This window comes from Rhagoletis pomonella, unplaced genomic scaffold (genome assembly GCF_013731165.1).
Source record: "Rhagoletis pomonella isolate Grant_MI unplaced genomic scaffold, Rhpom_1.0 Rhpom_scaffold_00004, whole genome shotgun sequence".
Lineage (NCBI taxonomy): Eukaryota > Metazoa > Arthropoda > Insecta > Diptera > Tephritidae > Rhagoletis > Rhagoletis pomonella.
This window is the reverse complement of record NW_023458558.1, coordinates 29,813,252-29,826,766: the sequence shown is the minus strand read 5'-3', so window position 1 is coordinate 29,826,766 and position 13,515 is coordinate 29,813,252. Positions and strand designations below refer to the sequence as shown.

Sequence of the window (13,515 nt, the reverse complement as noted above, 5' to 3'; positions counted from 1 at the left end):
TTGACGCGCTGGAATTTCAAGAATTTCTAGCTTTTATCTATTTAATTGTCTACCACTTTGCATTTTCTATATACATACGAATGTATACTCGTATTAGCCATACCGTAAGCTCAAATCAATGGCGAGCACTTAGTTTATGCGCTATTTTAAAGTGTTTTTTATATTATCAATTTTTTTTTTATTTTACAGAACAACAACAAATGCGAAATCATGACAACTCCATTAAGGTGCAACAGCAGCAAATGCATAAAAATAGCGTCAACAGCAACAACAATAAGAGCAGCAGTAAAAACATGACAACAAGTGAAGCAAAAGCGAATACAATTAATAGCGAACATTACAAAGCGAGTGCTGTTATCAGCAGCGTTGGCAATAAATGTGCGAGTGAGGTAACGGAAGCCGGCGCTACATCGACAGCAACAGAAACTGCGACGGCGATAACGACAACGACAGCGACACCGCCAACGACGGCGGCAAATGCAGCTGTTCCATCAACATCAGAGACGACAGCGGTGGCAACAAGCGACATAGAAATCGCATCAAATAGAGCCGCCACAACAGCGGCCACATTAAGAACCCCCAGCGCCGTTGGCTTAGCTGGCAGCACCGGTTATGCAACCATGCCGCGCCGCAGTCTCAGCGGCAGCAGCCACAGTCACCATCACACCAACGGTGGCAACGCGAACGCGAAATGCGGAAGCGGCAGTGGTAGTACTAGTGGCGGCATAGCCATGACAGCTGATAAGGCCACGACGGCGAGTGACGCGACGGCGGACAACTGCCGCAAATTGGCCGCCACTTTGGACAATCTCGACTTGGCTTTGGTGCGCGATTTGACCGACGATGATGGCGAGGACTCGTATGCGGCCTTTCAAGAGTATCTGGAGCGTGTAGAGGTAAGTGCGCTGGTAAAATTAAAAGAAAATCTCCCAGTGATAACAGTAAATAAGTAGGGCTTTGTAGAAATTTCAACTACTGAGCTTGTTTTTGTGCAGCCATTATTTTATTTTGTTTAAGTATGGGGAATTCTTTTTTAAACCGCACCTCCACATTTTGCTGGTGCGAAAAAAAATGTTTTGAGCACATGAAAAAATTGGGCATGAGGTGTAGTTTTTAATACCGTCTGGTTTTTGAGAAAAAAAATGTCTAACCTCAAACTAACTGTCGAAAGAGACGCGTGTCGCCAAAAAATGCAGGATGTGTTTCGTCAAAAATGGCAAAAAAATTTACATATTCAAAAACTTCAAACAAAACATTATTATGGAGGCTCTCGATGTCAGTTTTCAAATTCAAGATGTCCACCCCTACCCAACATTTTTTCAAAGTCGGAAAAGGAACAAAAATACTGTCCGCCATCTTGGTTTTACCATATTTAATTGAAAAACTGACATCGGATCCATATCCAGCCACAAAAAATTATGATTTAGTCGAATTGATTTGAATATTTTTATTTTGTCGATCATTTTTGACGAAATACCTGCATTTTTCCGCGATACGTTTCTCCATAGACAGTTATTTTGAGGTTAGACAATTTTTACACAAGAGACCAGACGGCGTCAAAAACTAGACTTTATGACAAGTTTTTTCATGTGCTAAACATGTTTCTGCTTCCACAAGAAAAATGGGCTGGAAAAATGGGTGGCTGGTTTGCAAAAGAATTGCCCATATACATATATAAAGTTTATTCTTAAGCCAAAAACCTATAAATCCAAGTTAAAAATTTTGTCTAATATTTGAAAAAAAAAATATCAACAAACTTTGGTACAAATTTCAAGATCGTTGGTTAGATTTCTTCGAAAGATTTTGGGTTTGCAGTTTTTGCAGCCAATTCTATTATTTCGCTTTAGTTAAAAGTAAAGAAGACCACCATTTGATTTTTTATTTTACTTTTTTGTTGAAGGCGTTGCTCTTTTCTTCCGCATAAAGAATCTTCGAACTTACATACTTCTTATGGAAGAAAAAGAGCAACCACCTTCAACAAAAAAAATTGAAATTTTTTCCCCAGTGTAATTTTTTTTTTTAATATTGCACAAAGTTTTAAACGTGAATTTATATGGTTTTTTTTTTTAAGTAGAAACTATTTTCATAAAAAATAATTAAAATAAACTAAAATACAACAAATTTTTTAAACTTGGCAATATATATACATATTTTGCGCTTATAATTTTGACACAGGGTATACATTCGCTATTTATTTATCACATATGGCTGCGAGAGTCTATAAATAATTGCGTACATACATATATACATATATATGTAGTGTGGATACTCGTTACACTCGAAAATAGTCTTTTAGAACCAAAATACCTTTAGAGAAAATATTTAAAAGAAAAATCATGAAACAATTGCGCAAGTCTTGTTTATGTTTATGTTTGCGCTGCGTTGCGTTGCGTTCACGTCAAATTGGCATTTTTTCCATTCGCTTTTTCTCATATATTTTTTACGATTATTTAGCTAAGGCAAATGTTGCTATTTAGTTGATTTTGCATTATTTTTTCTTTTCAACTACTTTATTGTTTTCTATGCAGCGCAAATCCTCTTATGTCACTATAAAGCTACACAAATGCGACGAGGCTGTTAAAATGCTCACGCGCATGCGCACGCGTTCATGCAATGCGTTTTTATATTACCTTTTAGTTTTTCTGTTGAGTTTTTTTTGTTTTGCTTTTTTGTGGATCGTAAATGCCGAATGTTTAATGGGTACATTACCCCCGTCATGTCGCATGTCAACTACACACAATTGTTCAACTGGCTAGCTAAAGTAAACAAACCTACGAATGCAGCTCATGTGTATACCTATTGATGGTTATGAAAAAATCGCGCAAATTGCTATTACTTTTGAAACTGAAAAAAGCCATGGAAAAGCTAAATGTGACAAAATGATAGTGAAAATGAAAATTCGCAGCTGAAAAGTTTGTTTAAGCCTCAGTTGAGCATACATATGTATGCCAGCCACCAAGCAGAAGGTGTGTAAACCAGCTTAATGAGTTTCGTCACCTTTTGCTATCTCATTTCAAAAAAATAAAAAATTGAAAACAAGAAACATAAGCGCAGGCAAAAATTTATTAAGTAGGTAAAGAAATCTATTTATATACATTCGTAGGCACACGTGAACGTGCCTTTTTGCACCCAGCGCATATGCAGTACAATCGGGATTGAATGAAGCCCGGCATAGTTGAACTGCTCGATCGAGTGAACACCAATTTCTATCCTTTGTACTAAGTAGAGTGAACAAACATTAAGAATAAAAATGAATGCAAATAAGGAAAATTAATGCAAAGGCTATCGAGCGGGCCGAATCCCCTTTATGATACACTTATCCTTCGAAATTTTGGGGATGATGTCTAGAAGAAAATAAGGCTTTTTTGGAAGAAATTAATTTTAATTTATAAAAAATACTAGCGGTACCCCGGTGTGCTTCTCTACATCAAAGATTGAAAAATCCAGGAATTTTTCTATATGAAATTTTTATTTTTTTGTACAATATTGCAGCCATGTTTATACTTGACTTAATTTATCCGAAGAAAAAATAAACACAGCACATCATAGCAACAAATTTTCACTATGTTTTCGATTTTTCATATATCTGCTGTTGTACCATATACATATGTACGTGGTTCATGTGACAGACATAAACTGTCATATATCATGAACCGATGAACCGAATTCGGGCACACTTCACATAACCCATCTGCATGATAGTCCGAATACACCGTTTAAATTTGGTAGAATTCGTGCACTTATTTTTAACCGACTTCCAAAAAAGGAGGAGGTTATCAGTTCGTGGGAATATTTTTTTTTTTTTTTTTTTGTATGTATGTTACCGCATAACTTTGGACCACGTCAACCGATTTCGATTTCCGGAAAGGTAGTGTCTCAGAGGTGGTCCCATACTAATCTGGTTGAGATCCGATCAGTGGATCATGAGATATATATATATATATATATTTTTTATATGGGAGTTGAAGTCGGTTTTTTTTTGCTAAAAATTACTTGTTTTATTTAAGATGGGGAATATGGAATTATTTCATATGTCTCTATACCAATTCCAGTAATCTACCACAAATATTTCAAGACATATACCAGATGAAAATTTTTGATGGTATGGGTGGTGCCATGCCCCCTTTTCCGAATTCGGGGAAACTTAACACAAACCATCTGCATAATAGCCCGACTATGCCATATAAATTTGGTTGAAATCTTGCACTTCTTTTTTATATACAAGATGGGAGGTGCCACGCCCTCTTTTCCAATACCGCCCATTTTTCTCCATGAGTATGGAATTATTTGATATAACTCTATACCAATTTCCAGTACTCTACCACAAATATTTCAAGAGATATACAACATAAAAATTTTAGTTAGTATGGGAGGTGCCACACCCCCTTTTACGAATTCGGGCAAACTTCACATAAACCATCTGCATAAGCTTACACCAAAAACGTGTACTTATTTTTTATACATAAGATACATATGCCACGCCCCCTTTTCCAAATTTGGTCAAACTCCACATAAAATATCTGCATGATGGCCCGAATATGCTATATAAATTTGGTTGAATTCGGTGGAGCCATTCTCAAGTTATAAGCTGACTCACAAATTTTTATATATAAAGTAGAGCCGCCACGCCCCCTTTTCCGAATTCAAGCAAACTTCACATAAACCATCTGCATGATAGCCCGATTGTGCCGCATAAATTTGGTTGAATTCGGTGAAACCGTTCTCAAGTTATGAGGTCACTTCAAAAACGTGCACTTATTTTTATATATAAGAAGATTTGAATTGAATATGATATGATATTTTAAATAAAATGTACTTATGTAGTGAATGAATGAAAGGGTCATTAAATTGCTGATTTGACTTCTCTGAACAATCCTATTTGAATTGAACAGGCCTTGCACGAACTAGCTCACTCTACCCGGATTGTGCCCAACGCATAAAAAAACCCCAACATAAAAGATATAGTGGGAAAAATTATTATGTAGGTAAATAAATCTATGCTCATGTGAATTACCTTTAAACAAAATCTTTTTAATTGAATTGGCAACTTTGCTATACCAAATCGAAGATCAGAAACCCATAATTTTTCAGAAAAAAAATTATTTTCGATTTTTTGGTATCAACTGCAGAAAAGAACTTCGGCTGTTTTTTTGTAAATATTGCAGATGTGGACTACTTATAACTTCACCAACATCCATTTTTGCCTCCTTTTTGAAGGAAAAGTGGCAATACATACATATATGTCCAACGTACGCTTCTGAGTTCAAAGTATTTTTGCAAGGCAATGTCGAAAAAAAAAATCTGTCAAACTTTGTACATTTTTCAGTGGCACCTACATATGTATATTCGTTCGAGTCCTGGGACAGCGAAATTTTTGTTTTGTTTTTGATTAATATTTTTTTTATTAATTCATTTGATTTGTAGAAACTTATTTTGTGTATTTTTTAATTCAATATTTTTTTCGTTATTAATTTAATTTTCTTTGAATGTTTAGAATATTTTATTTAACTTTCTTAAAAAAACTGTTTAAAAAAGGAAAAATCATTTCTTTCAACTTGATACATTTTTAGGAACCCTATTTTATTTATTTATTTATTTTTTTTTAATTTAATTCATTTTTCTATTTGTGAGTTAATTTTCTTTTAATTCTTCCACTTGGCTTTAAAATTTTTTTTTTCCTTGTGTAAATCTTTTTTTTTTTTGAATATTTAATACTATTTTCTTTTTTGATTTAATTGTTTTCCTTTCTTATCAAATTTTTATATTTTGTTGTTTCAAAGAGGAAAAAATAATATTTCATTTAATTTGGCTTTATTTTCATGTTACATATTTGTTTTCTTTTTGTTTTAATTTTCCTTTATATATTATTTTTTATTGTTAATTAAAAAAAAAAAAAACGTATTGCCAAAAACCGAACTGCATAACGCTAAGACCTCCTATTTATTGCCATTTGGGTGGAACCTTAGGGTATTGAAAATTGAGTTCTGGTGTGTAAGTAGTAGAACGAGGTACTTGAGGTCAACAAGCTTTGAAATAAAAACAATTGCCTCCTCGAGACAAAAACATCGATATACCATGCTTTCCAAATTGCCTTGAGAAATACAATACGCACATTCCAAACAGCTCTCTCTAGACATTGAAACTTTCATCACTCTTCGTCGAAACTTTTGTAATTGCTTCGTTGTTGACATTAATCACTGACGCTTTCACGTTATTCGTCGCAAGTTTTTTGAATGGGGCTGTTACTTAAGTACTTTCTCTAATCTTCGACAAAGTGTTCAGACTTTTTAAAGACATAACAAAGTACATGTGTATGAAGAAAAATATTTATTACTCGTTCTAAGTTTTTTGGACTTTATATCTCTGCTTAGGCTGCAAGTACCTTTTTTGTAATTCCCCTATTGTTCTTATTTAACTGAGCTCTTCAAAAATATACCTAACAAAATTTCTTCTTTTATGGCACTAAAAACGCTTGTGCGTTTGGCAAACGAAACACTGTCGCCAATTGCCTCTCTCCTTTTTGAAATTACGCCAGTTATTCACACCCAATGCCTAGTCGATGAATCTTTGCTCCGAAGCACCATTATCGATACGCACGACATGTTGATGTCTCTTTAAACAGCTCGCGCTGTTCGTCCTTCCACGTTCTTCGGTACACTCCTGCGGCAGAACTTGTTTAGAATTGTTATCTTGAAATCTCACAAACCTTTCTCATGGGTATGATGACAGATTTTTAGTGGGAGAGCACTGTTGCCAACAGTGACATGTGAACTAATATGCGAAGACTCTTTCTCTCTGGCGAGGAGGTACTTTCACTTGTACTTCACCAATCTCTTTTGCTTCTTTTTCCAAGCTGTGGAATGCACTGGTATTGAGGCTGTCGGTGACAATATCATCACTAGCACTGATTGTTTGTCCAATTTAAGCAAAGTTGTAAGCCTTGCTTGAAGAGTTCAAAGTGCGTTTACCAAAACTGGTGGAGTTTGTTCCACAACCTTAGAATAGTCCCAGGCACAGTAATTTTGTTAAAAAAAAAAACATATATTAATATAATTTTTTACTAGTTATGATCTCCATGAATTTCATCAAACGATTTTCATTAGTCGACCTTTCCCGCTTTCGAGGCAATTTTCACTTTTCCGTTACTTGCCTGGCTTAGACACACAACGCCAACACAAGCACACGCTCGAGCAATCACACATACATGCATATGCATAGGGTGGTCCAAAATAACTTGTGAAAAACTTGAAGTCCGATATTTAATGCTGTCACCCCCTGATTATTCTTAAAAAAAAAATACGTACATATGGTGAAACCATTTTTAAACCACCAAAAAAAAAAATTTGTCGGTAGTTTTGATGCCGTCTGGTCTTTTACAATTTTGCTTAGAAATGGTATATTATTTTAGAAAATCTATATATTCTTCTGAATAGAAACAGAGTTTTGAGATTGGAAAATATGTATTGGTTTTCAAGAATTCTACACCGTTTGTACTGAAATTTTTTCTTTTACATATAAAATACATGGAAATTTTCAAGCGCTTTGAGCGACCTCTAAATATTTTTTTATTTGAAAAAAAAAACAGGCATATTTTTTTCGATGAACACTTGTGATCAGCTGATTGTCATCATCATATTGATCAGTTTCGGCTATTTTTCTTTTGTTTATTTAATGTTTATTATTTTTCCAAAGAAGCCTAGCTCATTATAAACAAAGTTTCAGCTAGATTTTTATAATTTTTTTTTTTTCGAGTATGTAGTTTGATAGCCCATTAAATTTCAGTGCAATAGTGTGCAGGTTTTAAGTTTATTTTTAATAATTTTTTTCTGACTGCGTTACAAATTTTTTTCGATGCAAAATATATTCGACAATTTTTTTTGTGTCGAAAAAATTTTGAATGCAGTCAGAAAAAAATTATTAAAAATCGACGCGATTCTTTTGCAACTTATAACTTGCACAATATAACCCGATTAAACTGCAAACTCAAAAAAAAATCTAAAAAAATCCGAAAAAGTTTAAAATTTAGCTGAAACTTTAATGAGCTAAACTTTTACGGAAACATAATAAACATTAAAAAAACAAAATTTATCAAAATGTTGATGAGTTAATCAGCTGAACACAGGTGTATGTAGAACAATCCTAGGGGTGAGAGCATTCAAATTCCGACTATTTTCACATGCATTTTTGGACCACTCTAATGTGCATCAACACGCCTTATTTTCGAAATTTTTTCGTTGCACTTCAAGCGCGTTGATTTCAATAAACAAATTAAATGCGAAAGTTGACATTTTGCAGTCACTTAAAATCGCTATTGAAAAGTAAGCCAAAGAGAGGAACAAAAACAAACCAAAATAAAAGCAAAGCCACCGAAAGACATGACACAATCAAGCGACTTTAAACGCTTTCTTTGCCACCGAGTTCAAAGCGGCGACGGGTGCGCGCTGCCGACGCCTAACAAACTAACTGCCGTCAGAAAATGCACCAAATAAGCGATTCCCGCTGTCCGCGCCGCTATCGCTGTCTCTTGTCTCTGATGACGATGATGAAGCCTTTGTGGCATAAATTTTCATTTATAATAGCAAAAGGCAACAATAATCGCCGCGAACTCAGTGGCATGCAACGTTTTGAACTTAACACGCCTATCGTGAGTAGCGCAATGCGAGTAGGGAAAATATACATAAAACTGAAAGCGTATAAACCATAAAGCGGCGACAAGCAAGTAGCGCGCGGGTGGGTAGTGGCAAGCAGGAAGGAGGCTAATGATGATAAAATGTGTCACAGCGTCGCCCACGCATCACAGGATTGGTGGACCAGACCAGACCAGATCAGCGCAGACAGACGACAAGCAGGCAGGCAGGCAGACATGTTGTGGCACGCTATGCAACGCCATATTAAGCCACAAAAAACAAAAAAAAACAAAGAGTGTTGCGCGGCGCGGTCGCTTATATCCTGTGCTAGCTACGGTGCGCAATGACTGGGCTGCATGGCGGCGCGCCTGTTGTGCGAACGCTTTTATTATGACAAATAGTGCGCATTGCCAGCGTTGTGTATAGCATGTTTGCCTAGTGCCGTTATTCGCGCCGAAAATGGTTGTTAAACCGCAGTTTTATTATTATTATTTTTATTTTTTTTTTTGGAAGCTTTGGTGCGAAGAATATGATTGTGCAATATTTTGCATTTATTGCCGCCCCAGTCACATTACCAACAACAACAACAGCATGACAGCTAAAGGAAGCGCGCTCATCATAAAGCGGAGGCTTAATTTGCTTAAATGTAGCGCAAATTATAGTCTTGCAGGCGCATGGGCGGCTTTGTTTTGGGTATCGGCTGGTTTTTCCGTTGTAAAAGTGACCTAATTTCGTAAGTATCACAAATGTTGTGGCGTGCCGAATAAAAAATGGGAGGAGAGATATCCAGAGGAACATATGTAGGTGTGTGTATTTATATAGAGGAAATTGTGTGTAGCTCTAACAGAATTAAGTTTGAGAATTCATAAGAAAAAGTGAGACTTCCGGCTTAAGCAACTAAATGCATGCTCAAGATAATAGCTATCCCGCAAAATTAAATTAAATTGGCTTAACATATATGCGTATACAAACATATATGAGTGTATGTAAAAAACAAGGTTTTAACACGTTGCTAATAGCTTTCATACATTTTTTATGTAAACCAATGTTGACAGGTTGAACAAATCGGTATAGAAGTTGTAGATTGGTGTTGTTGACGCCACCGAACCCGGACTGTTTTAGATCGCGTCACCACTGAATCGTAGCCTTAACCTTTGTTTTCTTTTGTTTATGATGTTAGTCGGAAACTGAGCTTGATCACAGGCCCTGCTGAACGGTAGTGCGCACTTCTAACCAATACACCACAGCGGCCGCCATCAAACATATAAATCCATAAAATTAGCAGAGGTCCCATAGGGTGGCGTCCCCTACCCTCTACATATATATGATCACGTTGACAATTGGTCGGTTTTGCCCGGATCCAATGGAATTAATGATTTGTGGTAAACTTAAACAGTTCTCTCTCCGAACATTTCGTTTCTTCACTGCATGAAGCCTGCTCTCCCGATACAAAATCCTCTGTAACCATTTTCTTCGCCTCGACCAAAGAGGGCAGGCTACAGCTGGGCGTTCATGGCGACAGCGTACCAATTCCGACAGTGAAAAAACCGAAAAGTTTTGAGGTAACCTTTGATAGCCTGCTGTTTTTCTAAGCGCACGCAACCGCAATTGCCAATAAAGTGCAGGGCCTCAACAAAGTTCTCAAATGGCTCGCCGAAAACATTTGATGCAAGGGCAAAAAAAAACTTTTAACGCGTTGCTGGAAAAATACGAGGCAATTATCCGGCTGGTTCTAAACTATGCAGCGCCCGTGTGGTCGCCGGGGATAAGTAGGATGCAGTGGACGAAGCTACACGCTTGCCTCCTGATGTCGCCTGAACATCACCTGCATACATAGTTAGGTTCAAATACTCGCAGTAGGAGAGCACAACATTATGCTCAGCAGGCAGCTTTTCATCGGTTGATACTCATTTGAGCTCCCAACCAGGCACTTGCTTGAAGGGGAGCCTCTATGCAGGCACGTCAGAAGGCATCTACAAACTCAAGGTGGATGGCCAGAATTTCGTATGTAAGCCTCTGTCTTCATGGAGTTCAATTCCCTCCAACTGCAGAGAAAGAGCTTCAGCTGGCAAGACCGGAGTTGCTCTCGATTATGTACCACTTCTCTTCACTGACAGTCGAACTGATAAATTGATTTGTTGTGCAGTAAAAACACTATTTGGAAGATGTGCGTCCTCTCGTTATTTGACCTATTGAGCAATGTTGGAGCATAGACAGTCAAAGCAGCTTCTTAAGCTGACTAAGCACCGACTCTCGGTACTGGCGGGAGTCCTGGCTGGGCAGTGTCCATTAGAAACGGATACGGAGTGACTTTACATCGGACATTCGGATATTTATCGTCTCCTTAACTATTATTTAAGCAGATCATTCTTAGTTTACTTGCTTTGTCAAAGCAATAGCTTAAACTCCTCGCTTGGTATTTCATCAAAACTTGCTAAGAAGCTCTCTTGGCTAGACATCAGCTACCTGTGGAACTTTAAATTAAAGAAAATCATATTTACTCAAAATTGTTTCGATAAGAGTGTAGAGCTAGTTTGTTATATTTTTCTTATCTTTTAAAAATCGTTTTACTTAATTCAAATTAAAGAATTATTGGCGAACTTTAGAAAGTAGTTCTAAATCGGGTTTTATTTTTATTCTAAACGAGTTTTGACTACTAAAAATTATGATTTAAGTTGGCACGGCATTGAGTACTTAGTCAATTTTATATCGGATTTATGCATAAAGTTGTTATTGTTCTTCAGTTTTAATATTCCCATTTATATGCAGTAAAAACCATATCCAAATAAACAAAATCTGATTAAAAAGCATTTCATAAGCTGATCACACACAAACACGCCTCATTATAGTTGACAAAAAACTCATAATAAACCCAGCCCAGCTACGTCGTTTTGCAAAAATATTGCCTTCGATAAGATCTGAATGCCAACCGCAGGCGCGACCACAGCCGCCATTTGCAACCACGTACGAAGATTTTAATTTTTATATTCATATTTAATAAATTTAAATGAAATGCATTACCGTTTTTCGGGCAACACCCAGTAAAATTCCGGTGAAAAAAATCCAACCAAACAGCCAGCAACCAGGCGTCAATGTAGACATCAAGCGGCAGCAGGCAAAAAAAGTGAAGTGAGCCACAGCAACATGTTAAAGTCCTAAAGCTAAAAGTAAGCAGCCAATTTTTTGTTGTTGTTGCTGCTGCATGCAACCAGTTGTTCGCCGCCGCGCATTTTCAAACTGCAATGAAGAAGAAATGAGTGAAATGTTTCAGTTAAGCACGCAATCAAGCTATAAAGATCTTCTGCCGCGAACAAAAAATAAATGGAAAAACACGCACATACGAGTACTCGAAATATATTAAAAAAAAAATAAAAAATGCCATGCAACAGCAACCAGCAACCGAAATCTGCATGCAATTGTGCGCATGTATGCAACATGTTGCACATATGCATTTGTGCTTGAGTGCGCTTAATTACAGCTGCCACAACGCTATGAGCAGCTACCAAATCAACAGACAGCATTGCGACTGCAACAACAACAACAGTGGATAACGGATATTGCAAAAAAAAAATAAGTTTGCTTTTTTTTAATTTCTGTTGTTGCAATTTTTGCGTCTATTATTGTGACTACATTGAAAAGAACGCCTTTAAAAATTATACCAGATTTAGCTTGCCTACTGCTGCAACATTTTGTTGCCACACGGCGATTCATTAATGTTAATTTGCAAATGGCAGCGGGCGGTGTGGCAAGCAAAAGCAACACAAGCGTATACCAGCTAGCTAGCAACAGTGCCAGCTTTTGCCTTTGCAACAAATGACTTAGATTTGCTCGACCGCGCGTTAAAAACAATTCAACAGAGCTGCATGCAAGCCAAGTGGTGCTGCCACCAAAGTGTTAAAAATCTTGATAACCACATGCAATAGACAATGTGCAACACACGTGTACACATACAAATGCACGGTGGCATTTAAATGCTAAGCATGTATGTACATATGTATGTATAGTATATGCCAGACTTGTGTGATAAGCTAGTTATGCTTTGGTTATGTTGCTGATTGCAATGTTCGCTGACATCAAATACATGTACTCCGATAAACTACAGCGACAGTAACTAAAAAAAAAAAAAATACAACTACAAATACAAGTGCTGTAGCAACAACTCATTATGTATTCACATCATTAAATGGTTAGTAAGCTTTTTAGCTAGCAAATTGTTTTTGTATTCGTTATTATTTAGACTGTAAACGGGTTTTTATATTGCATCGCTAGTTATTTGTGTTTTTGTTTGAAGCAGCGCTGAGTTAAAGTTTTTTTTTTTCTCACTGATTTACGTTGCATATAAATTTACATACATATGTACATCTGCAGTTATGTATTTAGATATACAAATTTGGTATTAATCTTCCTCTTCAACGCCCGGGTAATTGGCCCCATTAGCTACTGTCGAGTAAAGCTTAATCCATCATTTACCGACCATCATCATGCAGTTCATTGCTGTCGCAAAACACAAAAAAAAATATATCTTAAAATCGATAATTAATGTCAATGCACTCCGCTGTTTTCTCTACATTTATGCACTTCAATATAAAGATCTAGGAGGTTTGAGCTAATAATTTTCAAACAATTATCAAAAAAAGGGATAAATAGAAAAGTAAGTACTTTCTTTTTAGACATTTTTTTTAGTGAAAAATACATATCCGATATGCCTATTAATTAAATTTGTTTCTTAGAAGTTAGGAAATATAGTGCTTTCAGGTTTGCAATCGAAATTAATATAACACCTTGCATATGATTGAATAAAAAAAATATTCAAAAGATGCCGTGCATTGTAGAATAACAATATGGGTATCAACCTAAAGGAAAAAGTCTGTAGAATAAAAAAATAAAT

At 36.3% G+C, this 13,515-nt stretch overlaps 1 protein-coding gene across 7 annotated transcripts in view; it reads left to right on the top strand.

Moving 5' to 3' along the window:
* The window catches only part of LOC118737427 (rho GTPase-activating protein 7), a 396,184-nt gene that overhangs the window by 269,712 nt on the left and 112,957 nt on the right, over positions 1-13,515 (top strand). For all 7 annotated transcript variants that reach the window (XM_036467902.1, XM_036467901.1, XM_036467907.1 and 4 more), the window contains one exon: positions 190-896. In XM_036467902.1, the coding sequence (XP_036323795.1) occupies positions 190-896 (707 nt within the window). The remainder of the gene's footprint in view (positions 1-189; positions 897-13,515) is intronic.